At 44.1% G+C, this 27,767-nt stretch overlaps 1 protein-coding gene across 3 annotated transcripts in view; it reads left to right on the forward strand.

The window, feature by feature from the left end:
- Positions 1-27,767, forward strand: part of ENOX2 (ecto-NOX disulfide-thiol exchanger 2) — a 363,942-nt gene that overhangs the window by 299,297 nt on the left and 36,878 nt on the right. For 2 of the 3 annotated variants that reach the window (XM_030209543.1, XM_030209545.1), the window contains one exon: positions 25,297-25,382. The exons of the other annotated variant lie outside the window; for it this stretch is intronic. In XM_030209543.1, the coding sequence (XP_030065403.1) occupies positions 25,297-25,382 (86 nt within the window). The remainder of the gene's footprint in view (positions 1-25,296; positions 25,383-27,767) is intronic. 3 annotated transcript variants of the gene reach the window in all.

The raw sequence follows: 27,767 nt of genomic DNA on the forward strand, positions 1-27,767 counted from the left end.
GGCCAAAACAGACGCACTAATTAAGGTTATTACATGGAATGTTGGAGGCATCCTTTCGCCCATAAAAAGATCAAAAATCTTAAGACACCTCCAACGGCTTAGAGCTGACATAGCCTTTTTACAAGAGACACATTTATCTGCAGAAGAACATGCTAAGCTGAATAAATGGTGGGTGGGGGAATGTGTGTCAACAGCAGCGATAGGGAGAAAAAGGGGAGTGGCAATTCTAATTAGAAAAGGAATAACAAGCCACATTCATAAGATAATCCAGGATCCAGAGGGACGATATGTGTTAGCTATTGTCACAATTAATAGATAAAAACTCTTACTGGGCAGTATATATGCTCCAAATGTCCTAGATCTTAAATTTTACAAAAAACTAGTGGCAAAAATAGTACATTTAGAATCACTACCCATAATACTGGGAGGAGATTTTAATATGACCTGGGACCCACAATTAGATTACTCGCACCCTCCGGCAACAACCCACCGGACACAAACTAGAGGGTTACCTGAACTATGCACCACACTAGATCTCATAGATATATGGAGGACACTGCATCCTGGGATCAGAGAATATACACATATGTCAAGAGCCCATGGCACCTCTTCCAGGATTGATTACCTATTAACATCAAGCACACTATTTCTCACAATTAGAGACGCTGATATAGGACCGTGCGTTATCTCGGATCATGCGACGGTACATATGAATTGGATGGGGGGGATGGAAGAAGAGAAGTTTCGGGGGTGGACGTTCCCAACATATTTAGTAAATAATGTGAGATTTCGAGAACATCTACAAACGAAATGGGCAGAGTACAAACATTTTAATGAGGAAACAGTACCAACTTCAACCAATTTTTGGGAAGCCGCAAAGGTGGTCTTGCGGGGAGAAATTATCAGTTTTACTACCCAATACAAACGTGCAAGAGATAGGGAAATCCTGCAACTTGAGAAACAATTGCGAGAAGTGAATAGACACTATGGCTTAAATCCTTGCCCTCGACTTAGACAGGAGGTACTGGAAATACAGGCGGCTCTCAACTCCTTACTTCATGACAGGGAAGTGAAATCCCAAACATATTATAGATTCCAACTATATAAATTTGGGAATAAGGGAGGGAAATTTCTGGCAAGAATTATTGCCCCTAGATACGCTTCCAGAAATATCACTAGTGTAAAAACACAAGAGGGGAGTTTGATACATTCTAATAAAGAAATTAGACAGGCATTTAAAACATATTATCAACACTTATATAACTCCACAGAACAGGAAGGACTATCAGGCAAGCAATATCTTCAAAACCTTACGATCCCACAGATAAATGAACATGACCGCAATCTATTGAACGCGGAGATTAGTGAGGATGAGATCACATGGGCTATAGCACACAGCAAGACGGGCAAAGTGCCAGGTCTCGATGGATACAAAGCAGAATTCTATAAATTAATGGGAGAGTCGATTGTACCTACATTAACTAAAGTGTTCAATGAATGGATATCAAATGGCACACTACCTGAGCATTTAAATCTAGCACGTATAATCGTGTTTCCAAAGCCTAATCGAGATGCGCAACTAGTAACATCGTATCGACCTATATCGCTTATTAACCATGAAGCAAAACTATTCGCAAAAATTTTAGCAAATAGACTAGGCCGTGTTCTACCAAAAATAATCCATGAAGCTCAAGTTGGCTTTGTGCAGGGCAGGTCGGTTGCCAAGAACCTCAGACGAATTTTGACATCATTGGAATATTTAGAGCACACTAATGAACAAGCTTTAATGATTAGTTTCGACGCTGAAAAGGCGTTCGATAGAGTGGAATGGTCTTTCTTATACGAGGTGATGGAGGGGTATGGTATAAAAGGCGAGTTTGTACAGGCGATCAAAGCTTTATACGCAGCCCCTCTAGCGCAGGTAATGGTCAATGGGAATTTATCTGAGGCAATTCATATAGGCAGGGGAACGAGACAAGGTTGCCCGCTATCGCCCTTACTTTTTGCATTATATTTGGACCTTCTAATTAGGGATATTCAAGACTGCCCAGCAGTGCCTGGAGTGGACATACATCATCAGATGTTCAAATTGGCTGCATTTGCTGATGACTTGCTAATTATTTTAAAGAACCCAAGAGAAGCGCTGGGTAATGTATTAGAAATTTTTAGGGAGTTCGGAGATTACTCGGGATTCACGCTAAATCTTGACAAATCAGAGGCCTTAGCTATAAATGCAGACGCCCATAGTTTATGGCCCATAGATTTCCCGTTAAAGTGGGCAACTAAATCTTTTAAATATTTAGGCATCCTACTACCGGTAAATACAAGAGACCTATATGATTTAAATGTTAGCAAACTCAAAGAGCAGACCATGCACCAGTTAAATTCTTGGCATAACCTTACGATATCTTTAACAGGGAGGATATGTTTAACAAGGATGGTGATAATGCCGAGGTGGCTGTATGTTTTACAGGTTCTACCACTAAAACTCAAGCAAACTGACATAAAATACTTTTATAAAATTCTGAGAAAGTTCTGTTGGGCTGGGAAAAGGGCCAAACTTCAACAGAAATTCCTACTAGGAGGGTGGAGACAAGGGGGAATGGGGATTCCAAATATTAAATACTACAATATGGCTTGCTTGCTACGACAGGTTAGAGATTGGCTAATGAATACATCGGATCATACACCACTTGAGTATGAGACGGTGTACTTTGCCCCATATAATTATATAACGTTATTGCACACTCAGAATAAAATACTCCCCCATAGATTTAAACATAGTGTTTTGCTCCAGCCTATCAGGGAAGCGTGGAGATATATAGGGAAACTCCTGGGGGGAGACCCCTCTATCACTGAGTTATTAACTATTAGGGGCAACCCGATGTTTATGCCGAGGATAGAGAATCAAACCTTTGTCACATGGGAAAGAAATGGCATAGTAACCATGCAAGATATACTGGGGGGCTGATGGGCATATCAAAGCAGTAACACAAATGCAAATTACTGCACAATGGAGGGATCATTTTGCGCATCGCCAACTCACGCACTATGTGCACACACTAAATACAGACGAGATTAAGAAGCAATTAGGTGAGAAAGTTAGAAAATTCTTTGAAGAAATAGCCGAAGAGGTTCCGTCGATCTCCAGCATACATTTGAAATTGTGGGGACTGATGCCTGGGAGAGAGTATAGCCAACTTCGTCAGAAATGGGAAACAGATATAGGCAGGGCATTGACAGGATGGAATATTGTAAAACAAATACAGGATATACCCAGAATAGTAGGAGGGGCAAGCCTTCGGGAATGTGCGTTTCGTATACTGCACAGGGCTTATTTTACCCAGACACAACTATACAAGTCAGGGGGCATCCATACCGCTACCTGCCTGAAATGTCAGAGGGCAGATAATACACTATATCATGCGATATGGGTGTGCCCTTTAATAAAAAGATACTGGAGACACATAGCTGTATTTTTGTCTACAATTGTCAATTGTGATATAGCATTGAATCCCCTATGTTTAGTATTAGATAAACATGACACCTTTCCCAGATTAAACAAAGACAAAATAATGCTGTGCCGCAAAGTATGTCTCATTGCCAAAAAATGCATAATGCAGCACTGGACCTCTGCACACCCTCCGACCTTCTGGCATTGGCGGAACCAGGTACACCAATTGCTTACTTGGGAAGCGAGAGAGGCAAAAGGAACATACAAGCGAAAAGAGCGCTTTCTAAAAATTTGGGGGTGTTATTTGGATGGGATGACTCACAGAGGGAGAAGTCGAATTCTTAACACTCTGTAATATTCTTGGGTATCAATTGTGATAACAGAAGACTCATTTATAGGTTAATAGGGGGGAGGGGGATCTTTTGATCAAGATGTGATATTGGTTATATTATACAGCTGAGACCAAAGGATAACAAATGAAAACACATAAGACAATGGAGGCTGATATTAGTATACTTTATTATGTTAATGATGTTATTCTTTTTCTATTGTCAATAATTTCACAATAATATGTCAGTTTATTGGAGGGGAGGAATGGGGAGGGGAGGGGGAGGGGAAAAAGGGGGGAAATTATTACAAAAATATTGTTGATGTTATACTTAGTTGACTGTGATGTATATGTACTAATTTTGGTGTTTGTATAACGGTCTGCTATTACGATAATACAATAAAAAAGTTGAAACATAAATTTATATTTATTAACCATTAAACATAGCTACAGCATTACTTCATCCTAAATTAAAAATAAAATTATTTTTCTACCTTTATTGTTTGGCCATTTAATTTTACTTTGTTGGTCCCAGTATCTAGTTACTGCTTTCCTGTCTTTTTTTTTTAACTCTTTCTAAGGGTCTCCTGTCCATTTCTCATTTTTTCTCTCATTCTGTCATCTTCACCTCCACTACATCTAGCTCCAACACTAATCTGTTCCTTTCAGATTTCTTCCATTTTTTTCTGCCTCTCATTCAGATTTGATTCAATCTTTCTCTTTTTACTGTGTCTGCTTACAACTTTCCATCTCCTTTCCTCACATGGCCCTCTTATTCCCCAGTCTTTCACAAACATCTCTCCACCTTGCCATCCAGCATTTCTTCTCTGGCCTCTTTCTACCACCTGTTATCTTCCCTGTGAGTATGTATCTCCCTCCACCATCGAGAATCTCCTCTCTCTCTTCCCACCATAGCCATCTAGCATTGCCCCTGATTCAGTCTCTCTCTCTGCCCCAGTGGCATAGCCAGACCTGACATTTTGGGTGGGCCCAGAGCTAATATGGGTGGGCACTAGGTGTGAGTAGTGTTTCTTGGGATACTCCTTAATAATAATGCCTTAGAGTGCACTTGATGGATTTCTAAGTAAACAGTCTGTGCAGCAGCTCTCCTGCATTAACATAAACCACATACATGGTTCATGGAACACCGACATTTTTAAATATAGTGATTTTATCCCATATCTTAAACTTGACCAAATATGACTGCTATAAGGCAAACATGTCAATGGCACATATCCTTCAAACTTTGCTTTGTAACAAATGCAAATGCCTGATTAAGCTGTATTCATAAAACAGGTAAATTCTGAAATTGACTCGTATAGTCAGACTCGTATAGATCCCCACACGAACTACATGCACACAGAATCTTTTACATCAGTCACATGCAGAACACAGACCACCTCTTACCAACTGCAGAATAAAAGACAAAAAATTAGAAATCGCAGCGATGCCAAGAACACAGACCACCCCTTACGAATTGCAGAATAAAACAAAAAATTAGAAATCACAGAGATGGCAAATTACCCAGTTCCAGGCTTGAGATTTTGTGCAGTCCTGATTTAAACTTTATAACCCAAATCATTGTGGGATTTGCAGCGCCGGATTCTGCCCATGGAAATCAGTGCTACAAGTCCTATAACAATGGGGTGGTCAGAAATGCAGGACTATCCCAAAATCTCCAGCCTGGAATTGTAGCCTGGCATCAACCCTGCCCTTCCCCCTCCCCCATAGTTTGGCATCAGCTCTGTTCTGGCCCCCCCCCCAGAGATTGGCATCATCTGTGCCCCTCCCCCCCCCCCCCCCCCCCCCCAGAGTTTGGCATCAGCTCTACCCCTCCCCCCCTCCCGAGTTTGGCATCATCTCTACCCATCCCTCCTTCCCTCATAGTCTGGCATCAGTTCTGCCCTTCCCTCCCACACCCCTGGCCTTCTGAAACCCCATCCAGAAGCCCAGAATGTAGAATATTTTTTTTAACCTTGGCTTCACAGAGCCCACCCCCACCCAGAAGCTCACCAGGTGGTCCTGAGGACTGCGTTGAAAACCACAGATGTAGGGTGCATAATTCAGGGCTTCAAGTCTCTTCTCATAGGTTTTTTGGCAGAAACCCCATACCATTTTTGACACTCCCTTCTGGAGCAAGTGAGACCTCACCATGGACCTGTACAAGTGCAAGCTTCTCTTACTTACAAATGCGTTTGCTCTGCAGCTCCTCGTTATCTATCTTCTCTCTCTCTGCACCTTTCCTTGTGAACTCCATTCATCAGGCAAGTCACACCTGTGCTAGTATGTCCTCTGTTGCCAGCTCCCAACTCCATTCACACAGGCAACTCCGCTCCTGTCTGCCGCGTCCATCCGGCCCTGTCTGATGCACTTCCTGTTTACTTAGGGCCAGATGGATGCGGCAGAGGGGAGCGGAGCTACCTGTGTGAATGGCAGCGATGAGTGAAAAAAAGAATGCAGGAATCAAGGCAGCGGAGCCTGGGGAGAACAATTTCAGGACAGGCAGGCAGCGCTGAACGCTGCCTCCCGGACGGCCATACCCAGAGCCGTGGGAGAAAAGGCAGCAACAGCGATCAAAGCAGTGGCGTACCTAGGGTAGTTGACACCCGAGACTGGTCATTTTTTTAACACCCCCCCCCCCCCTCCAAAATCCAGTACTAGGCATACTGAGAATACAAAACACTCAGGACCTATAGAGCAATTCTAGCATACCATAAGCAGTCATTTCTACAAGTCACACAAGGAAAAGGAAAGCACCTTAAACACTACAGTGAGCACTAGAACATCAATTCACCTATTGTAAAACAAAACCAGACAGAATAGTAGAAATCGTCGATCCTGCACAGTCAAAGCCAACTGAAAGCCATTGTCTTTTTCACAAACACAGATACACCTTAATCCACTATAGAATAAGTAATCATAAACTTTCTATTTAGACAAAAATGAAACTGAACCCCCAAGATGCCAGACTCTGCATACAATGCAACACCACAGAAACAGAAAATGTCCCTTAGTACTGTGCAAAATATAAAGACAGCACATGTAAATTTGGAAAAAAACTAACAAATACCAATCACCACTTTTCAAATTAACAAATAGAAATAAAACAAATATAGAAAATAAAATACCATTTTATTGGACTAATACATTTAGCTTTCGGAGAACAAAACCCCCTTCCTCAGGTCAGGATAGGATATTGTAACAGCACTATACTGTATTGACCTGAGGAAGGAGGTTGGTCAACTTGGTCAAAATGTATTAAAATTAGTCCAATAAAAAGATTACCTTATTTACATGTTCTATTTATAAACATTTATTAACACATCTACAATACTACTTTATCCTAAAGCAAAAAAATAAAAATATATATTTTATTTAGTTTGTTGTCTCTGGTTTCTGCTTCCCTCATCTTCTTTTCACCGTCTTCCTTCCATCCAGCATCTGTCTTCGCTCTCTCTAAGAAGAAATCCGTCCAAAGACGGAGAACTCAGAACGCCCCACGGAAAATAACAGTACAACAGAAAAAGTGGGAGGGTGGAGGCATATTTTCAAAGCACTTAGCCTTCCAAAGTTCCATAGAAACCTATGGAACTTTGGAAGGCTAAGTGCTTTGAAAATATGCCTCTTGCAAGGATACCAAAGACTGGAAGATATGTATGTTGGTGAAAGAAGTACGAAGACATACATAACATACATCTTCCAGTCTTTGGTGAGTCTTCGTACTTCAATAAACTTCTTTCACCAACATACATCTTCCAGTCTTTGGTATCCTTGGTCACCCTCCCACGTTCGCTCTCTCTCTCTGCCATCCAGTGTCTGCCCTCTCTGCCGTCCTTTCCATCCACTTTCTGCCCCTTCAGTCCACCATTTGCCCTCCCTCTCCCATCCATCCAGGGTCTGCCCTCCCTCTCCCATCCATCCAGGGTCTGCCCTCTCTCTCGCTGCCCACATCTCCCACCTGCCTCTCCTTTTCAGCCCCAACCCTTTTCTCCCACCAGTCCCAATCTTCAGCCCCCAGCCACTTCTCCCTGTCCCCTTTTCAGCCCACAGTTCCAGTCCCCTTCATCCACATGCCTTGCATTAGGGCCCCCCCTTTTCAGCCCCAGACCCATTCTCCCACCTGCCCCAGGCATGGCCCCATTCTCCCTCCTCAGAATCCAGTTCCAGCTCCAGGCCCCTTCTCCCATCTGAGCACGCTCCCCCACCCACCCAGTCCCCTTCTACCATCTGAGCACCCCCCTAGACCTAGTCCCCTTCTCCCATCTGAGCCCCCCCCCCCCCCCCAGTCCTGGTCCCCTTCTCCCATCTGAGCACCCTCCCAGACCTAGTCCCCTTCTCCCATCTGAGTCCCAGTCCCCTTCTCCCATCTGAGCCCCCCTCCCCGACCCAGTCCCCACCTACCTACCAGCTCCATCGATGGACAGACGACCCTCTTCTTCTGCCACCCAGCCTTAAAAAAAAATAAAAAAATCTGTGAAGCACCTCGTGTCCGCTCTGCTCTGCTGTAAAGAAAGCAAATCACCTTGTCACGTCAGCCCTTCCCTCACTGTGTCCCGCCCTCTGATGTAACTTCCTATTTCTGCGAGGGTGGGACACAGTGAGGGAAGGGCTGACGTGACGAGGCAATTTGCTCCCTTTACAGCAGAGGCGAGGCGCTTCATAGGTTGTTTTTTTTTTTTTTTAAGGCTAGGTGCCGGGTGGCAGAAGAAAGAGGGTCATCTGTCTGTCGACGGAGCTGGTAGACAGGTGGAGACTGCAGTGCCAGTGGAGCACACCCCCCCCCCCCCCCCCCACCACCACCACCACCTGCTGACACCCGGGGCGGACCGCCCCCTGCCCTTAGCACGCCACTAGATCAAAGGATGTTGGCTGGGCAGGCCTGGAGGGTAAGTGGCTGGGCCTGGGCCCGTCCAGGCCCGCCCATGGCTACGCCCCTGCCCCTGGCAGGTAGCACTGACCATTTCTGTCTGGAGAAGTAGCCTAATGTTTACTGCAGCAGCTTTAGAACCAGGGGAATGGGATTCAATTCCCACTGAATCTCATTGTGACTCTGGGCAAGTTGCTTAACCATCCATGCCCCAGGTATAAAATAAGTACCTGAATATAAATATGTTAACTGCTTTGATTGTAACCACAAAAAGGCAGTATATCAAATCCCATCCCTCTTCTCCTACACCATTCAGCATTGTGTAGTCTTTCTTCCTCCATCCAGCATTGCCTGTCTGTTTCTCTCCCCATATCCAACATTGCTCTGTCTTTCTTTCAGCCCCCCTCCCTCAAACACACACACGCAGCATTGAGTTCTCTATCTCTCTTCCCTTGGCGTGTGGCATTGCCTTGTCCTTCTGTCTTTGCCCTCACCGTTCAGCATTGCCTCTGTTTCTCTTGCTTACCCCATCCAGCATTGCGCTCTCTCTCTCTCTCCCTCTTCCTATACAAATTTAACACATCTTTCTCTCTCTCTCTCCCCCAACCTCTCCATACCATATTGCCTCCCCGCCATCCAGAATTGACTTGTCTTTTTCTCTTCCCTTGGCATGCAGCATTGTCTCATCCCTCTCTATTTTGCCCTCACCATTCAGCTCTGCCCCTGCCTCTCTCTTCCCCATCTGGCATTGCCCCTGCCTCTCTCCTTTTCTATACAACATTGCCCCTGCCTCTCTCTCTCTTCCATCCATTATTACCCCATCTCTCTCCCCCAAATTCACATTGCCTCTGGCTCTCACCACCTGCCATATCCAACATTGCCTCTGGCTCTTATTTTTTTCCTCCCCCTCTCTCCATCAAGCTTTGCCTCTGGCTGTCTCATCTTTACCCCCACCCCCACCCCATTGTGTTTCTGGTTATTTCATCCCCACTCCCCAGCTTTGCTTTTGGCTCCCTCGCCCAGCTATTAGCATTGCCTCTGCCTCTCTCTCTTGCCTCCCATCCGCTATTGCCACGTTTCTCTCTCTTTCTCTCAACTACCTTGCCCTCACCAGCCTCATGCAGTACCTTTTATTTTTCTCTGCATGCCGCTTCCTCTGCCAGCCTTGCCTCCTTTGGTATAACTTCCTCTTTCAGAGGAGGCGCAGCCGACAGAGGACGTAGCAGCTGCACACAGAGAGCCAGTCCTGCATGTCTTCATTGTTTACTACTGCAGGCCCAACAGTGAGAACGGGAGGGAAAGAGAGAAATAAGTTACTGCAAGAGGGTGGTGCAAGGGAGAGAAAGAAATGGGGTAATAATGAATTGGAGGCGGGAGAGAAAGAGAGACGAGGGAAATCCTAGCAAGGAAGCAAGTCTGGTGGGCTGGAAAGACTGAGCAACTAAGTATCAAAAAGTGCTGGAACGCCATTCCACCTTGTTGGGGCACAAATTAAGCCCTGATTGTAACCACAGAAAGGTGGTATATCAAATCCCATCCCACTTCCCTTCCCTCCTCTAAAGGACTGATAATCTCCATCACTTCCCCCCGTAGAGCCAATATCTCTCCTTTTCTCTTCCTTTCTTCTTCCCCCAGGTTCATTCTCTCCCCCTCTCTCTCTCTCCCTCATCCACCTTGTGAGCAGCACCAAGCTCTTCTTATAGCTACTGGAGTTCACTGCCTCAGCCATCGCTTCCACCAGTGACCCCTCCAGTTCTGCTCGCAGGTCTGCAGCTCACTCCCCTCCCCCTCCCAGCTGGGGTTCAGCATTTGCTCCTTCACCCTCCCCTTGCCAGTCTACCTTAAAGATGGTCTTCTGTTGGACCCCAGTAGTGGCAGTGTTACACATACACCCCTGGATTCTATATATGGCGTGCTGAGTAGCGCTCATAAATTATTATTTTTTTTACTTTGAATTTTTATTGAGAGCTTAGAAAGATTTAACTTCTTAAAGTTGTTATTGCCATTTTGCAATACATGTTTTTCAGGGTAACAACAATAAAATTAAGAAATTACATAGTTCACTTTTCTAATACAACCGCTCTCTGTTTAAATCCCCAACCGCCCCTCCCGCCACCTTTGTGTCCATATACTCCCTCCTTTTCCCCCCTCTGTAAGCCCACCTCCCTACCCCCCTTTCCGCTTCCTCCCCCGATGGCCCCCCCACCCTCACATTAACCCTACTAATTACAGCTTTCATAGTGCACCCAATATATGTTCCAAATGCACCCATTCTGCTGCTTCTTGATCGAGGCGCCCCAGTGTACGATCTGTCAGTTTTTTCATCTCAGCCACCAGTCTGATTTTTGTTATCCACTGCTGTTTAGTGGGTCCAGATCTCGACTTCCAATGAAGGGCTATGGTTGACTTCGCAGCTGCCAGACAAATACGTTTTATGCACCTCTGCCATTTTAGTCCTCTTTTGTTCCCCCAACCCAAGAGGCACCACTTGGGGTCACAAGGAAACTCTAAGTCCAGGGCAGTCGTAAGGTTACGTACTACTTCTGCCCAAAAGTTTTGCAGAGCAGTGCATGCCCACCAGATATGCCAATACATGCCCACTGCTTTTCCACAACGCCAGCACTGATCGCTGGCATCCGGGAACATTGTTTTCACCCGGTCTGACGTAAAGTACCATCTACTTAATACCTTATATGCATTTTCTTTAATTAACACACATATAGAGGCCTTTTTCACCTCCATGCATATTGCTTTCCACTCTACCATGTTAAACTCACATTCCAGGTCACGCTCCCATGCTCTCATATATGGTAATTTAACAAAGCCCTCTCCCCTTAAGTGGCCATACAGAAAAGTTATGGCCTTCCCCCTTTTGCCTACAAAATCCCACAGGTCCTCAAATTGTTCCCCCTCCTCTGAATCGGGTCTCAGCCATCATTGCCTACTGATAAAGTGTTTAATTTGAAGATAAGCAAAGATATCTGAGTTAGATAGGCCATTGGTCTCTTGTAGCTCCCCAAAAGATCTGATGCTCCCCGAATCCATTAAATCTCGAAATCTGACCAAGCCCCGCCATGCCCATCCTGCAAATGTTGCCCCCTGTCTGCCCGCTGGGAAACTAGGCTCCTGTGTAATTTGTGCATAAGTCGATAGCGTTCTCGTCTCTCGCAGCTTAAACTTTTGTGAGCCCCATAGTATCAGCAGATGTGAGATAAATGGATTGAGAGTTAATTGTTATATGTTCTGGCAGGAATTGAGGCCCAGAGGACTGCATCTAGGGAGTACTCCGGTACAAAGTATTATTCCAGCTGGGTTATCGATGACTCTTCCCCTCTGCTCCATTCTGTTATCAATTTTAATTGGGCTGCCCAATAATACCACTGTAAGTTAGGTATGCCTCTTCCCCCTTGTTCTGCCGCTCTCCACATCACCTTTCTGGAGAGCCTGGCCTTGCTCCCTCCCCAGACAAATCTGGATATTTCTGATGGTATGCGGATAATCTCTCCCTTGGGAACCTATATAGGTAAGGTTTGAAATAAAAATAACAACCTGGGCAGTAGATTAATTTTAATGGCTGATATTCGTCCCCAGCACTATAACCACCCGCTCTTCCACTCATATCCCTCCGAAGTTCCCTAAACAGAGGGATATAGTTTAGAGAGTAGAGTTGAGATAGATCTCTGGGAATCTGAATTCCCAAATATCTAAAGTGCCCTCCTGCTTTCTTAAAGGCGAAGGATTCTAATATTCTGTCCACTTCTTTATCCAAAAGAGTTACCCCCATCAATTCGGACTTGTCGTAGTTAACTTTGAAGCCTGACATCCCCCCCCAAACCTATTAAGTTCCCTTATAATAATGGGCAGTGTCAGCAATGGGTTACCAACATAAAACAGGACGTCATCTGCGAACAGAGTTATCTTATGTTCTTTCCCCCCTACCCACATTCCTCTGATGTCCGCTAGGGATCTTACATGCTGTGCCAGGGGTTCGATAGAGAGAGCAAATAATAGAGGTGAGAGAGGACAACCCTGACGAGTGCCCCTTTGAATCCTGAACTGTGCAGAGTAACCCCCATTAACCTTAATTCTGGCTACCGGTGATGCATAGAGGCATTGAAGCCATCCCACAAATTTAACCCCAAACCCCATTATGTTTAAGACCTCCCATAGGTAGGACCATTCTACTCTATCAAGTGCCTTCTCGGCGTTGGTGGTCAACAAGGCCAATGGGTCTTTCCGCTGTTGAGCTCCCCATAGAATGTGTAGGGACCGTCTGATATTGTCTACTACCTGCCTTTTGGGTACAAAGCCTGATTGGTCTTCATGAACTAATTGTGGTAGCACTTCCCCTAATCGGTCCGCCATAATCTTGGCCAATATTTTTATATCTACATTCAGCAGGGATATCGGCCTATACGACCCGCATACAGCCGGGTCTTGTCCTGGTTTTAAAAGTACCGATATCCCCGCTTCATGCATACTGGGGGGAAAAGAACATCCTGTGAAACAGCTATTGCCCACCCTACACAATATTGGTGTCAACTCCAGAGAGAATATTTTATAGAATTTGGCCTTGTACCCGTCTAGCCCCGGGGCCTTCCCACCTTTGAGACCCTTAATCACTCTTGTCATCTCTATCTGAGATATGGGATGTTCCAACTCCTCTCTTTATCTGAAAGTCTCTGGAGTCCTAACTCCCTCAAATAATTCTGGGTTTCCAATTTCGATACTCCGCCCCTAGAATACAGAGTAGTATAATATTGGACAAATTGCTCTCGAATTGCTCCTTCCTTATGTATGAGTCCCCCCCCCCCCCCCCCTTCCCTTTTTATAGTCGTTATAATACTTTTAGTCTGGCGCTGCTTAAGAAAGCATGCTAACATACTTCCTGATTTATTACTAAACTCAAAAAATTTCTGTTGCAGCAACCATCTGGAGAACTCCATCCTCTCCACCTGGATTTTTTGTAATTCAGCTCAGCAATCTAATAGATTTTCGCTTGGATCTCCAACTCCTGAGCACAGCGCTCCCACTTCCGAGTAGCTCCCCACTTAATAAGGTGTCCTCGTATAACTGTCTTGATGGTATCCCATAGGCTTCCCTCTGACACTTCCCGTTATCATTAGGGAAGGGAAATGGGACTTGATATACCGCCTTTCTGTGGTATTTTGCAACTACATTCAAAGCGGTTTACATATATACAGGGACTTATTTTGTACCTGGGGCAATGGAGGGTTAAGTGACTTGCCCACAGTCACAAGGAGCTGCAGTGGGAATCGAACCCAGTTCCCCAGGATCAAAGTCCGCTGCACTAACCACTAGGCTACTCCTCCACTCCAATTAAATTCCATATATTCTTTTATGACCTCCCTTAACTCTTTGCATATATTCACCTCACCTAATAGAGATTCATTCAGCCACCAAAAAGTATTTTTACCTTCCTGCTCCAGTCCAGAAAGTGATATCCATACCGGGGCATGATCGGAGGCATGGATGTTCTCTATTTGTTTCCTGCACCTGCTCCCAGATGGAACGGCTACACCATATCGCATCTATTCGTGTATATGTCTGTTTTGCAAATGAGTAGACGGAGAATGTTTGTTGCCTGGATGCTGTAGCCTCCACGCATCAATGATATCTAACTCTTTGACTAATGCCATTAATTTGCCTCTATGTGCCCGAATATTCCCTGCTCCTCCTTTAGAGTGATCCATGCCTGTCGCTGCCAAATTAAAGTCTCCCCCCATTATTACTCTGCCTGATACAAATTGTGTCAGCTCTTCTCTAACAATTCGAAGAATTTGCCCTGTCCTGTGTTGGGAGCATACAGGTTAATAATCGTTACTGGTTGGTTATGTAGTTTCCCTTTTATCGCTATGCATCTCCCCTGGGCCTCTAAATATATACTTTCTTTGACAAAGGGCACCCCTTCTCGAATATAGCTAACTAAACCTCCCTTTTTGCCTCCCCTAGGGTTAGCTAGAGCATAGTAATCTCCGAAGCTCTTGTGTCTGAGCAGTGGTGTGTCTCCCTTGTACATGCGTTTCTTGGAGCATAACAACATCCCATTTTAGGTGCCTAAGTTCACAAAAAATAATGCTTCTCTTTCCTGGGTTATTGAAGCCATTAATGTTCCATGAACCCACCCTCTCCCCCCTCCCCCTTCACTCTTGACAACCAGCCTCCTCCCCTTCCAGCTAGTTAGTTCCCCGAGGAAGTGTGTCAGCACCTGAGTGCCACCTATATTCTTCAACTCCCGGTCGTCCCTACCCGTCCTTGCAACCGTCAATCATTCACTCCTACACTCTGTATACTATTTTCATACTTAAACCCTCACACAACTTTAAGAACATCTTCAGCTCACCCAGTAAATCAGTTTGCCCATAACAGTCAAGTTGTTTCTCCCAACTCCGGGCCAGATGTAGCCAGGGGTGAAGTATGCCTCCTCTCTTCTTACTTTTTTCCATGCTGTTTGTGCTTTAGTTGGTGAGCCCGAGGCCTCGCCTTGGGGCTGTGCTCCCATTGCAGGTAGATCCTTGCATCTAAGTTCTGATAAGGTCTTCCAGGCTCCTGTCATGGTTTGGATCTTCTGTGATTGGGATCCTACTGTTAGTTGCAAACCAAATGGATAGAGCTATCGGTACCTCAATCCCGCCTTTTGCAAGCAGGTCATCACTTCTTTGAAATCTCTTCGGTGTCTCAGAGTCATCTGTGCTAAGTCCTGGACAGGTACGTGAAGGGGCGGGACAGACTGTAGTTTCGAAAAAAATGGCTCCCATCTTTTTTTTCGATAATACGGTTTGTGCCCGGCAAATGCATCGGATTTGTGCATGTTTGAGCTGGGCGGTTTTGTTTTTCAGCAATAATGGAAACCGAAGGCACCCAGCTCAAAAACGAATAAATCCAAGGCATTGGGTTGTGGGAGGGGCCAGGATTCGTAGTGCACTGGTCCCCCTCACATGCCAGGACACCAACCGGGCACCCTAGGGGGCACTTGTAACAATTAACAGAAAAAAAATGAAATACCTCCCAAGTCCATAGCTCCCATCCCTTGGGTGCTGAGCGCCTCAAATCCCCCCCAATACCCACTGCCCACAACTCTACACCATTATCATAGCCCTTATGGGTGATGGGGGGCACCTACATGTGGGTACAGGGTTTTGGGGGCGGTTTGGAGGGCTCCCATTTACCACCACAAGTGTAACAGGTAGGGGGGGATGGGCCTGGGTCCACCTGCCTGAAGTCTACTGCACCCACTAACAACTGCTCCAGGGAACTGCATACTGCTGTGATGGAGCTGGGTATGACATTTGAGGCTGGCATACAGGCTGGGAAAAAAAGTTTTTAAAGTTCTTTTTTTTTTGGTGGGAGGGGGTTAGTGACCACTGGGGGAGTCAGGGGTGGTCATCTCTGATTCCCTCTGGTGGTCATCTGGTCATTTAGGGCACTCTTTCGGGACTTGTTTGTGGGGGAAAAAAGGGTCCAAACAAAATGACCCAAATTCGCGCTAAAAACCCCTTTCTTTTTTTGATTATCAGCCGAAGGTGCCCATCTCTCCGTGGCCAATAAACATGCACCAGTCCCGCCTTCACCACACCTCCGACACGCCCCCATCAGCTTTGCCCGTTTCCGCGACATATTGCAGTTGAAGATGCCCAAAATCGGCTTTCGATTATACCGATTTGGGCGCCTTTGCGAGATGGACGCCCATCTCCCCATTTGGGTCGAAATATGGGCGCCTAACACTTTCAAAAATAAGGCTGCATGTGTTCCACTATCTGGACGAATGGCTGGTGAAGAGCACATCGAAGGATGGTGCTCAGGAGTCCATGTGGAAGACTAGTCGATTGTGAGCCCTCCTGGGACAGAGGAATATCCAGTCTACCTGAATGTAACTCACCTTGAGCTACTACTGAAAAAGGTGTGAGCAAAATCTAAATAAATAAAAATAAATAGTCAGGTGTTAGAGCTACTAGGGTTTGTTTTAAACTACCCCATCTGCTTCCTGTCCAGCAATTGGAGTTCATTGGAGCCCTGCTAGATACACTCCTCAAAGCCACTTACCTGGCAGGCAAATCCAATAGCCTAGCCAACAGACTGAGCAGGGTCATGCAACCACACAAATGGTCACTCGACATGAGCGTTGCCCGTGAGATTTTCCGAGTATGGGGCACTACCTCTGTGGATCTCTTTGCCACTTAGTCCAATCACAAAGTCCTTCAGTTCTGCTCCAGGCCCACGACAGACTAGCGTTGGATGCCTTCCTCTTTTATTGGGGGACAGGTCCTCTGTATGCGTATCTATATCTCTCATGGGGAAGACTTTGCTGAAACTCAAGCAAGACTGTGGGACCACGATTCTGATCACACTATATTGGCAGATCTGGTTCCCTCCTCTTCAGGAGTTATCCTCCAGAGAACCGTGGAGTGTTTCCCAACCCTCATCACTCAGCTACTTGATTCCTGTCATCTGAAGTACTTGCCCTGGGAGGTCATATTTTTGGTGGCTGTTACTTCAACTCACAGTGAGCTTCAGGCTTTAGTAGTGGATGCACCTTATACAAAGTTTCATCACAACAGAGTAGTTCTCTGCACGCACTGTAAGTTCCTGCCTAAGGTTGTGATGGAGTTCCATCTAGACCAGTCGATTGTCTTGCCAACATTCTTCTAAGACCTTGAACCCATCCTGGCGAGAATGCACGACACATCTTGAACTGCAAGTGAGCATTAGCCTTTTACTTGGAGCGGACTAGACCCCACAGACAGTCCACCCAGCTTTTTGTTTGTTTTGACCCAAACAGGATAGTGGTCACCTTTGTTCCTAATCTCCAGTTGACTGACAGATTGCATTTCTTCCTCTCAGCGTCAGAGCCATGGCGACATTGGTAGCCTACTTGAGGTCTGCCTCCATTGAAGAAATTTACAGTGCTGCAATTTGGTCTTCAGTCCACACGTTCACATCTTATTACTGCCTTGAGCAGATACCCAATGTGACAGGTGATCTGGACAGATAGTGTGCAGAATTTGTTTGGCGTCTAGAATCCAAATACCCCTTTAGGCCTGTTTTGTTCCTTTCTGTTCCAGGTTGCACGCTTACATAGTTTGTATATAGTTTAAGGTTAATCTCTGTTTTGACCTCGTCATTGCGAGGTTCAGTTGACCACTGTTGTTTTTGGTGAGCCTGGTAGCTCGGGATTCCCACATACGAGAATTAATCAACAGAAAACATCTTCACTGAATTTGTATCTAACATATGCACTAAATTTGATAATGTCCTACTAATAGGGGACATCAATTTTTACCTATATAATCAGAATGACAGTAATACAAAAAATTTACTTCACTTTTTAAACTACTGGCAACTCACACAACCATTCAGCCATACCTCTGTCAATAAAGGTCACTTACTTGACCTATTAACCTATAAATTTGCAAACAACAACAACTTTCATCTAAGTAACCGTAGTTGGACTCAAACTCCCTGGTCAGATCACAATAAACTCGAGTTTTTCCTCTATTGGAGGGAAAATACAAAATAATGAAAAATAAAAGTACTACGATTCCTCACAAAACTAGAGGAAAAATAAATACCACAACGTTCTGGTCTAACGTCTTAAATAATCCTGCTCTTCCTCCAGCAGACAATAACAACTTCATGATTAAATGGGATGACCTATATGAAAATGTCTTAAATAACATAGCTCCCCTCAAATCTACATCCAAACCAACCCAGAAATTTTTACCTTGGTTTAATCAATCTGTCCTTTTGAAAAGAAAATTTAGAAAACTGGAAAGAAAATGGGCTAAAGACAAATCAAACAAAAACAAATTATCTTGGAAAATTGCCATCAAAACATATAAAAATGACATCAAAATTGCAAAAGCTCAATACTATATCAAAATAATCGGTGGTAATTTCCTTAATACCAGTAAACTTTTCAATCTGATAAAAAGCCTTTTATCCACAACAGAAATAACCACAACTACAGAGTCTCCACCAACAACAGAGCAACTGGCTACTTTTTTTCAAACAAAAAATAGTTAAAATCAGAGGAGGAGTCCTCAAATTAAAAGTCAACCATCAAGATATTTACAAAAAACAGTCAGACACACATTCAGAAATAGCCACCAACAGAATCTGGTCTTCCTTCCAACTACCAACTCATGACACAGTAAAACATTGCCTCCTAAAATATTCAAACTCACAATGCATACTAGATCCCTGTCCTAGTTACCTTATGGAGGAAGCTCCTAATATATTCATCAGTCTGCTTCAGCAGCATATATCCTTCCTACTATTCCACGGCACTTTCCCTGATAATAAGGGTTCTATTATCCTAACACCAATACAAAAAAAACAATTCAATCACCGTAACTGATGTAACAAACTACAGCCCAGTAGCCTCCATACCTTTGAAGACAACATAGTAACATAGTAAATGACGGCAGAAAAAGACCTGCATGGTCCATCCAGTCTGCCCAACAAGACAAACTCATATGTGCTACTTTTTGTGTATACCCTACTTTGATTTGTACCTGTCCTCTTCAGGGCACAGACCGTATAAGTCTGTCCAGCACTATCCCCGCCTCCCAACCACCAGCCCCGCCTCCCACCACTGGCTCTGGCACAGACCGTATAAGTCTGCCCAGCACTATCCTCGCATCCCACCACCGGCTGGCTCTGCCACCCAATCTCGGCTAAGCTCCTTAGGATCCATTCCTTCTGAATAGGATTCCTTTATGTTTATCCCACGCGTGTTTGAATTCTGTTACTGTTTTCATTTCCACCACCTCCCGCGGGAGGGCATTCCAAGCATCCACTACTCTCTCCGTGAAAAAATACTTCCTGACATTTTTCTTGAGTCTGCCCCCTTCAATCTCATTTCATGTCCTCTCGTTCTACTGCCTTTGCACCTCCGGAAACGGTTTGTTTGCGGATTAATACTTTTCAAATATTTGAACGTCTGTATCATATCACCCCTGTTTCTCCTTTCTTCCAATGTTCAGGTCAGCAAGTCTCTCCTCATACGTCTGGTAACACAAATCCCATACCATTCGCGTAGCTTTTCTTTGCACCGCTTCAATTCTTTTTACATCCTTCGCAAGGTACGGTCTCCAAAACTGAACACAATACTCTAGGTGGGGCCTCACCAACGACTTAAACAGGGGCATCAACACCTCCTTTCTTCTGCTGGTCACACCTCTCTCTATACAGCCTAACAACCTTCTAGCTATGGCCACTGCCTTGTCACACTATTTCGTCGCCTTCAGATCCTCAGATACTATCACCCCAAGATCCCTCTCCCCGTCCGTACCTATCAGATTCTCCCCGCCTATCACATACATCTCCCGAGGGTTTCTGTTCCCTAAGTGCATCACTTTGCATTTCTTCGCATTGAATTTTAATTGCCAAACCTTAGACCATTCTTCTAGCTTCCTCAGATCCTTTTTCATGTTTTCCACTCCCTCTCGGGTGTCCACTCTGTTGCAGATCTTAGTATCATCCGCAAATAGGCAAACTTTACCTTCTAACCCTTCGGCAATGTCACTCACAAATATATTGAACAGAATCGGTCCCAGCACCGATCCCTGAGGCACACCACTACTCACCTTTCCCTCCTCCAAACGAATTCCATTCACCACCACTCTCTGGCTTCTGTCCGTCAACCAGTTCACCACTTCGGGTCCTATCTTCAGCCCTTCCAGTTTATTTAAGAGCCTCCTGTGGGGAACCGTGTCAAAAGCTTTGCTGAAATCTAAGTAGATTACGTCCATAGCTCGTCCCTGATTTAATTCTCCTGTCACCCAATCAAAGAACTCAATGAGATTCGTTTGGCACGATTTCCCTTTAGTAAAACCGTGTTGTCTTGGATCTTGCAACTTATTGGCTTACAGGAAATTCACTATCCTTTCCTTCAGCATCGCTTCCATTATTTTTCCAATAATCGAAGTGAGGCTTACCAGCCTGTAGTTTCCAGCTTCTTCCCTATCACCACTCTTGTGAAGAGGGACCACCTCCGCCGTTCTCCAATCCTTCGGAACCTCTCCTGTCTGCAAGGATATGTTAAATCATTAAGAGGACCCGCCAGAACCTCTCTGAGCTCCCTCAATATCCTGGGGTGGATCCCATCCGGTCCCATGGCTTTATCCACCTTTAGCTTTTCAAGCTGTTCATACACACTCTCTTCCGTGAACGGTGCTCTATCCACGTCAATCTCATTTATACTTTTTGCAGTCCATCGCGGTCCTTCTTCAGGATTTTCTTCTGTGAAAACAGAACAAAAGTATCTATTTAGCAAATTTGCTTTTTCTTCATCATTATCCACATAACGGTTCGCAGTATCTTTTAGTCTCACAATTCCCTTTTTAATCATTCTCCTTTCACTTATATACCTGAAGAAATTTTTGTCACCCCTCCTTACATTTCTAGCCATTTGTTCTTCCGCTTGCGCTTTCGCCAGACGTATCTCTCTCTTGGCTTCTTTCAGTTTCATCCTGTATTCCTCCTCGTGTTCCTTTTCTTTAGTTTTTGTGTATTTCTGGAACGCCAACTCTTTAGCCTTTATTTTCTCAGCCACTTGCTTGGAGAACCATATCGGTTTCCTTTTTCTCTTGCTTTTATTTACTTTCCTTACTTAAAGGTTCGTGGCCTTATTTATAGCTTCTTTCAGCCTGGACCACTGTCCTTCCACTTCTCGTACGTCCTCCCAGCCCATCATCTCCTTTCTCAGGTATTCTCCCATTTTACTAAAGTCAGCACGCTTGAAACAGTGGCGTAGCCAGACTGCCAATTTTGGGTGGGCACAAAATTTTCTCTCTACCCCCCCCCCCCCCCCAGCAAAATGTAGTCACACTCAGATGCATTTGTCACACAGGGTAAAGTGCTGCTTTTCAGTGCATCAGATTTCAGACAATTTATTTAATAGCCTAATCCTTTTCAATGAGCTTTCAGAGGCCAAAACCTCCTGCCTCAGGTCAGTATAATGCTGTTACGGTATCCTCTCCTGACCTAAGGAAGGAAGTATTGGTCTCTGAAACTTTATTAACACCATATTACTTTATCCTAAATTAAAAATAAAATTATTTTCTTTACCTTTGTTGTATGGCCATTTACTTTTTCTCATTGTGTTGCTCCCAGTCTCTAGATTCTGCTTTCCTTCGTTTTCGCTTGACTCTTCTGCCAGGGTTTCCTGGCCATTTGTCATTTTTCTCTCCTTTTTCTTTGCTTTCTTCAATATTTTTCTGCCTCTCTCTGTGTCCAGATTTAATTCATTCTTACTATCCATTCTTTAATTTCCTTCATCTACTTATGGCTTTTCATCTTTTCTCACCCTTGTTCTCCCCATGCCCCTTCCTCTTATTCTCCAATCTTTCACTACTCCCCCTTTCCATGCAGCAGCTCTCCTCTTTCTCTCCCCATCCTTCCAGTGTCTCCCCTCTCTCTCCCCATCCTTCCAATAGTCTCCCCTCTTTCTTTCTGCATCCTTCCATCCAGTGTCACCTCTTTCTCCCTACCCTTCCATCCAGCATCTTCCCTCTTTCTCTCCCCATCCTTCCACCCATCTACCCTCTCTCCTGATCCTTCCATCTAATGTCTCTCTCCCTCCTTCTAACCAGTGTCTATCTCTACCCTTTTCTGTTCAGTGTCCCTTCTCTCTCCACATCCTTCCACTCTCCCCTTTTTCTCTGCATCCTTTCATCCATCTCCCCTCTTTCTCTGCCATCCTCCCATCTGTTTTCCCTCTTTCTCTCCCCATCCTTCCATTTTCCCTCTTTCTCTCCCCATCCTTCCATTTTCCCTCTTTCTCTGCCATCCTCCCATCTGTTTTCCCTCTTTCTCTCCCCATCCTTCCATTTTCCCTCTTTCTCTCCCCATCCTTCCATCTGTTTTCCCTCTTTCTCTCCCCATCCTTCCATTTTCCCTCTTTCTCTCCCTATCCTTCCATTTTCCCTCTTCTCTCCCCATCCTTCCATCTGTTTTCCCTCTTTCTCTCCCCATCCTTCCATTTTCCCTCTTTCTCTGCCATCCTCCCATCTGTTTTCCCCTCTTTCTCTCCCCATCCTTCCATTTTCCCTCTTTCTCTGCCATCCTCCCATCTGTTTTCCCTCTTTCTCTCCCCATCCTTCCATTTTTCCTCTTTCTCTGCCATCCTCCCATCTGTTTTCCCTCTTTCTCTCCCCATCCTTCCGTTTTCCCTCTTTCTCTCCCCATCCTTCCATTTTCCCTCTTTCTCTCCCCATCCTTCCATTTTTCCTCTTTCTCTGCCATCCTCCTATCTGTTTTCCCTCTTTCTCTCCCCATCCTTCCATTTTTCCTCTTTCTCTCCCCATCCTTCCATTTTTCCTCTTTCTCTGCCATCCTCCCATCTGTTTTCCCTCTTTCTCTCCCCATCCTTCCATTTTTCCTCTTTCTCCCCATCCTGCCATCCATTTTCCCTCTCCCATTCAGACCCACCAGCCCCAGCTCCCATTGCCGGCCACTGCTGCTTTTCCTGATGAGCAGCAGGGCCGGCGCTACAAAAAGAAGAAGCGCTCAGCTGACTGAGCTGAGCGCCAACGCGTTGCTAACCCGACGAGAAAAAATGTTTTTAAAAAAAACGCGGCACTGCAGGCAGCCTCGAAGCATTGGCTGCTGGCTCTGCAGGCTCCTTCCGTCTCTTACGTCACTGCCCCTGCTTCGCTACAGGGGCAGTGATGTAAGAGACGGGAGGAGCCTGCACAGAGCCAGCAGCCAATGCTTCGAGGCTGCCTGCGGTGCCGCATTTTTTTTTTAAACATTTTTTCTTGTCCTTAGCGACGCGTTGGCGCTCAGCTCAGTCAGCTGAGCACTTCTTCTTTTTGTAGCACCGGGCGCCGGCCCTGCTGCTCATCAGGAAAAGCAGCAGTGGCCGGCAATGGGAGCTGGCGCTGGGCGGGCCTGGGCTGGAATTGGGTGGGCCTGGGCCCACCCAGGCCCACCCATAGCTACGCCCCTGGCTTGAAATCCAGAACTTTGAGTTTTTTGTGGCCACTCTCCACTTTAGCTGTAATATCAAACCAAACCGTTTGATATTACACACAAAAGGTGATAGAAGAAATAGTTGCAGCACAAACTATGGACTACCTTTCACATTTCTCCCTACTACATAAATCGCAATCAGGTTTCAGACCATGCTATAGCACTGAGACTGTCCTTACTACCCTCGTATCAAATCTCAGAAAAGAAATTAGCATAGGGTCTAAGAACTTAATGATGCAGTTCGATATCCTACTAAACATACTAGACAACTTTGGTATATGTGGCACAGTCCACAAATGGTTTCAAGGATTCCTGAAATCAAGATCTTACAAAATGAAAATGAAAGGAACCTTATCCTCTCCTTGGTCACCGGACTGTGGCATCCCTCAGGGTTCTCCATTATCGCCCATTCTGTTTAATGTAATGATGTCACCACTAGGCAACAGACTAGAAACAGCAGGATTCAAAACATTCATATATGCTGATGATGTTACCATATACATAACCTTCAAAAAGAACATTAAAGACATCTTACAAAAGGGAAAACGTTTCTTAAATTTGATGGAAACCTGGGCCTTGGAATCCAAACTAAAGCTAAATAAAGAAAAAACTAAATTCATGGTCATTACCAACCTATTTGACCAAAACAACTACAACAGTTTCACAATTGACAACACTTCATTCCCCATTGACAATAACCTGAAAATTCTAGGTATAATTATAGACAAACATTTAACATTTGATACTAAGTTTCCTCAGTAATCACAAAATCACATACACTGTAATGGCAGATAGATCGGTCACTTGTCTTTAAGATCTGTCCACTCGCCGGACCCTGACAGGGGTCAAGGGTTCTAAGTGGTTGCAAACCTGCTAAAAAAAAAAGCCCATTAGCTGTCGCCAGGAAAGGCTTAGGTTTGTTTATTTGTACAACCTGTACAACAGCTAATGGGCTTTTTTTTTTTTAGCAGGTCTCCAACCACTTAGATCCCTTGACAAAGCTTCAGCGAAACAGGAACCTGTTGGGGTCCAGCAAGTGGACAGATCTTAAAGACAAGTGACTGCTCTTTGCCTGCCATTACAGTGTGTTTTATGTAGAAAATTGAAAAATTGAACACTGACACATTGAGAACACTTGCATTAATAAGCAACACAATTGGAAGGAGGGTTTTTTTTCTATGATTATAACAGTCACTTATAGGGGTCCACCCATATTGCGGGTGCAGATTACATTATGTCCCTGTGACAGTATGAGACTTTCCCCTGACACACACTGGTTGTACACAAGTGTTTCATTGGTCTATTATTGCTGTGTTTGATGTTATTATGTAAAGCACATTATTAGGAAGATACTGTGGTAATTCAACTATATTTTTTAAGAAGTATGTGTGGGATAAACGTGTTAAGCCAATAAAGGCTATTTTATTTATCAATCATTTGCAGTACAACTATGCTGAAATATAGTTCAGTCCTATTTAGCAGTTATTTATAGTGCCTCAATTCATATTGAGGGCAGTTTCCATCAGACTTGGGTATCAGCTAAGTTATTCTACCGTGTATTGTTTAAAACATAACATGTAATTTCAGTTGAATTGTAAGAATAAACTCATTTATTCCCCCCGCCCCCTTTTTGTTTTTTTGTTTTTTTAGGTATAATTTCGACTTTCCTTCATGTTCACCCTTTTGGAGCCAGTATAGAGTACATTTGTTCTTATTTACAACGTTTAGACAGTAAGGTATGTTCTGTATGGTAAAGTGTATGTGTTTGTGGGGAGGGGGGGTCTTCTAAATAGAATAACAGCTGGAATAAGATGGCACACCACCCTCTATTTACATGAAACAGGCCAAAACAAGATCAGTTCCTGGGTAGTATCTCTGTCCAGATCTGTTCATCCCTTCTCTACAAAGGTGCTGCAGTCTGACAAAGCATACATGAACTGGATATTTTTCAACATAAAGCTTGACCTTTATCCTCAATAGCAGTACATGTAAGTATTCAGCTAGTTTCATTTAACATTAATAAAGTGCATAAATAGGTTCATAATTTCCCAAGAAACTAGGGGGGAGAAACATTCTAACGTAGTAAAATATTAACATAGTAAATGACGGCAGACAAAAACTAGCATAGCTGCCTGACGGGGGGGGGGGGGGGGGGGGGGGGGGAGCGTCAACCCTAGCACCAGCTTTGAGCTGGCATAGAGTTAAGGCGCTATTCTGCCCCTACGATCAGAGCGCTGTTGTCTGATCATAGGGGCGGAATACAAGCAGAGCTCATTTAAATGAGCTCTGTGGTATTGAGGGGTATGGGTGCTGTTTGCCTCTAGCGCCCACATTTACCTTTGATCATCAGGCTGCCAATGTTTTTACACCAGGGAGGGGGGAGGTCCCACCCCAGCATTGACTAAACATGACTGGAATGTTTTTCATGTAGGCACGGGGCTGGGCCACACACCAGTGTAGCTAGTCATTGCCGATAGAGGAGCTATATGTATTTTTTTTTTTTTTTTTTTAAAGGGAGCCAAGATCATGTTAAATGCAGATTTGTGATATTACAGGGAATGTTATATCAGGGTTCCACTGTAATTATACTCTACATAAACCTATGATTCAGGTATGTTAACGGGCAGAAAAAAGCAGAGAGGAAAAAGCAAGAAAGAAAAATCTAAGGACATGTTGAAATTCTGGTAAAATATTTGAGGGCACATAAGGCTGTGTACATAAAACTAGCCCTAGAGTAAAATAAATTGAGGAAAGCATAGTTTTCTAATGAAATAAGTAGCAGCAGTTGCTGGAGAGTTAATAGGATTGTAGTTCTGTGTAGTGGTTTTTGTTTTAGGGACAGGAGATGTTATCAGAGCCCAGACCCCTTGACTATACTGTTTGTGGAACTTTGTGAAGGATACTTGTAAGAGAAGGGTGTGACTGTATCCGGGTGGGTGGCTGGGAGGGGGCAGGGATGTTGTATTGAAAACTGAATTTCAATCCGTGTTCTTTTTGATTACTTTCTTGCAATAAAAAAGATTACATATTAACAGTAGCAGTTCAAAACGACAATATCATAGGTGTAGTTACAAAAAGGATTCAAAGTGGTTTGCAATTATTTTAAGAATACAATTAATATAACAGTTAATAAAGAAAAAATATATATGTGTGTGTGTGTGTGTGTGTGTGTGTATATATATATAGATAGATAAGTGTGTGTGTAGAAAAAAATACCACAAATAGCATACTAAAGCAAACACTAAATTTCTCATACAGCTGATATGACAGTTGTAATACCACCTTTGATATCTTCTTCAGGCAAAGAGCATGTTTATTTGAACCCTTGAAAATTTTCCTTCCTGTTTCTTTATCAGTGATCTATTCCTCCTGAAAATATTCCAGCATTTACCATTCCTGGACTTAATACACCAGTGTTCTGCTTTTGTATGCTTTGCTTTCAATAAGGGCAAATTGTTTTCAAAATACACGAATTAGGTCCATACTTTTTTGCTAGTCATATATTATATTTTATATTTCGACTGTTCCTTTACATGCGTTTATTTTTGCATGCGCACGCACACAGAAAATCAGCACAATTTTGTGAAACTGTGAAAACATGTACATTAAATCTTAGAGTACTACTGGATATATTACAAATCTGACTGCCTCTATTAATTTCGAAATGCAAAGGACATGTCGGCCTTTAGACACTGTCAAAACATGGGTATTTTAAATGACCTTGTATTATACAGTTAACGTTCTAGAACTTTCATAAACAGTTAAGAACAGCGAGTCATAAAAGGGGTCCAGATCTTTTTCTCATTTTAGGGTGGAACTCTGATTTATCACTCTAAGCCTTTCCATCTCACAAATTCAAGGGTTAAATGAAAAGTAATACCTTTATCTCCATAATTCATCAACAGATAGCAGCACTGACACACTATACATGTTCACTTGTTTTTTGAAATCTCTTCCTTCATCTCAGCTGGCGAAAAGTGTCTGTGTGAAGAGGCCATTTTACTATTGCATGTGAAGTGAAAACATGCAGTGAGCTCTCTATGCAAGCAACATGCTGTGATAGTTTATCACTGTTGAAAGAGACCCTCCAATTAAATTCACTGCTGCTGGTCTACTGGTTG

Source organism: Microcaecilia unicolor, chromosome 7, assembly GCF_901765095.1.
Source record: "Microcaecilia unicolor chromosome 7, aMicUni1.1, whole genome shotgun sequence".
NCBI classification, from domain to species: domain Eukaryota; kingdom Metazoa; phylum Chordata; class Amphibia; order Gymnophiona; family Siphonopidae; genus Microcaecilia; species Microcaecilia unicolor.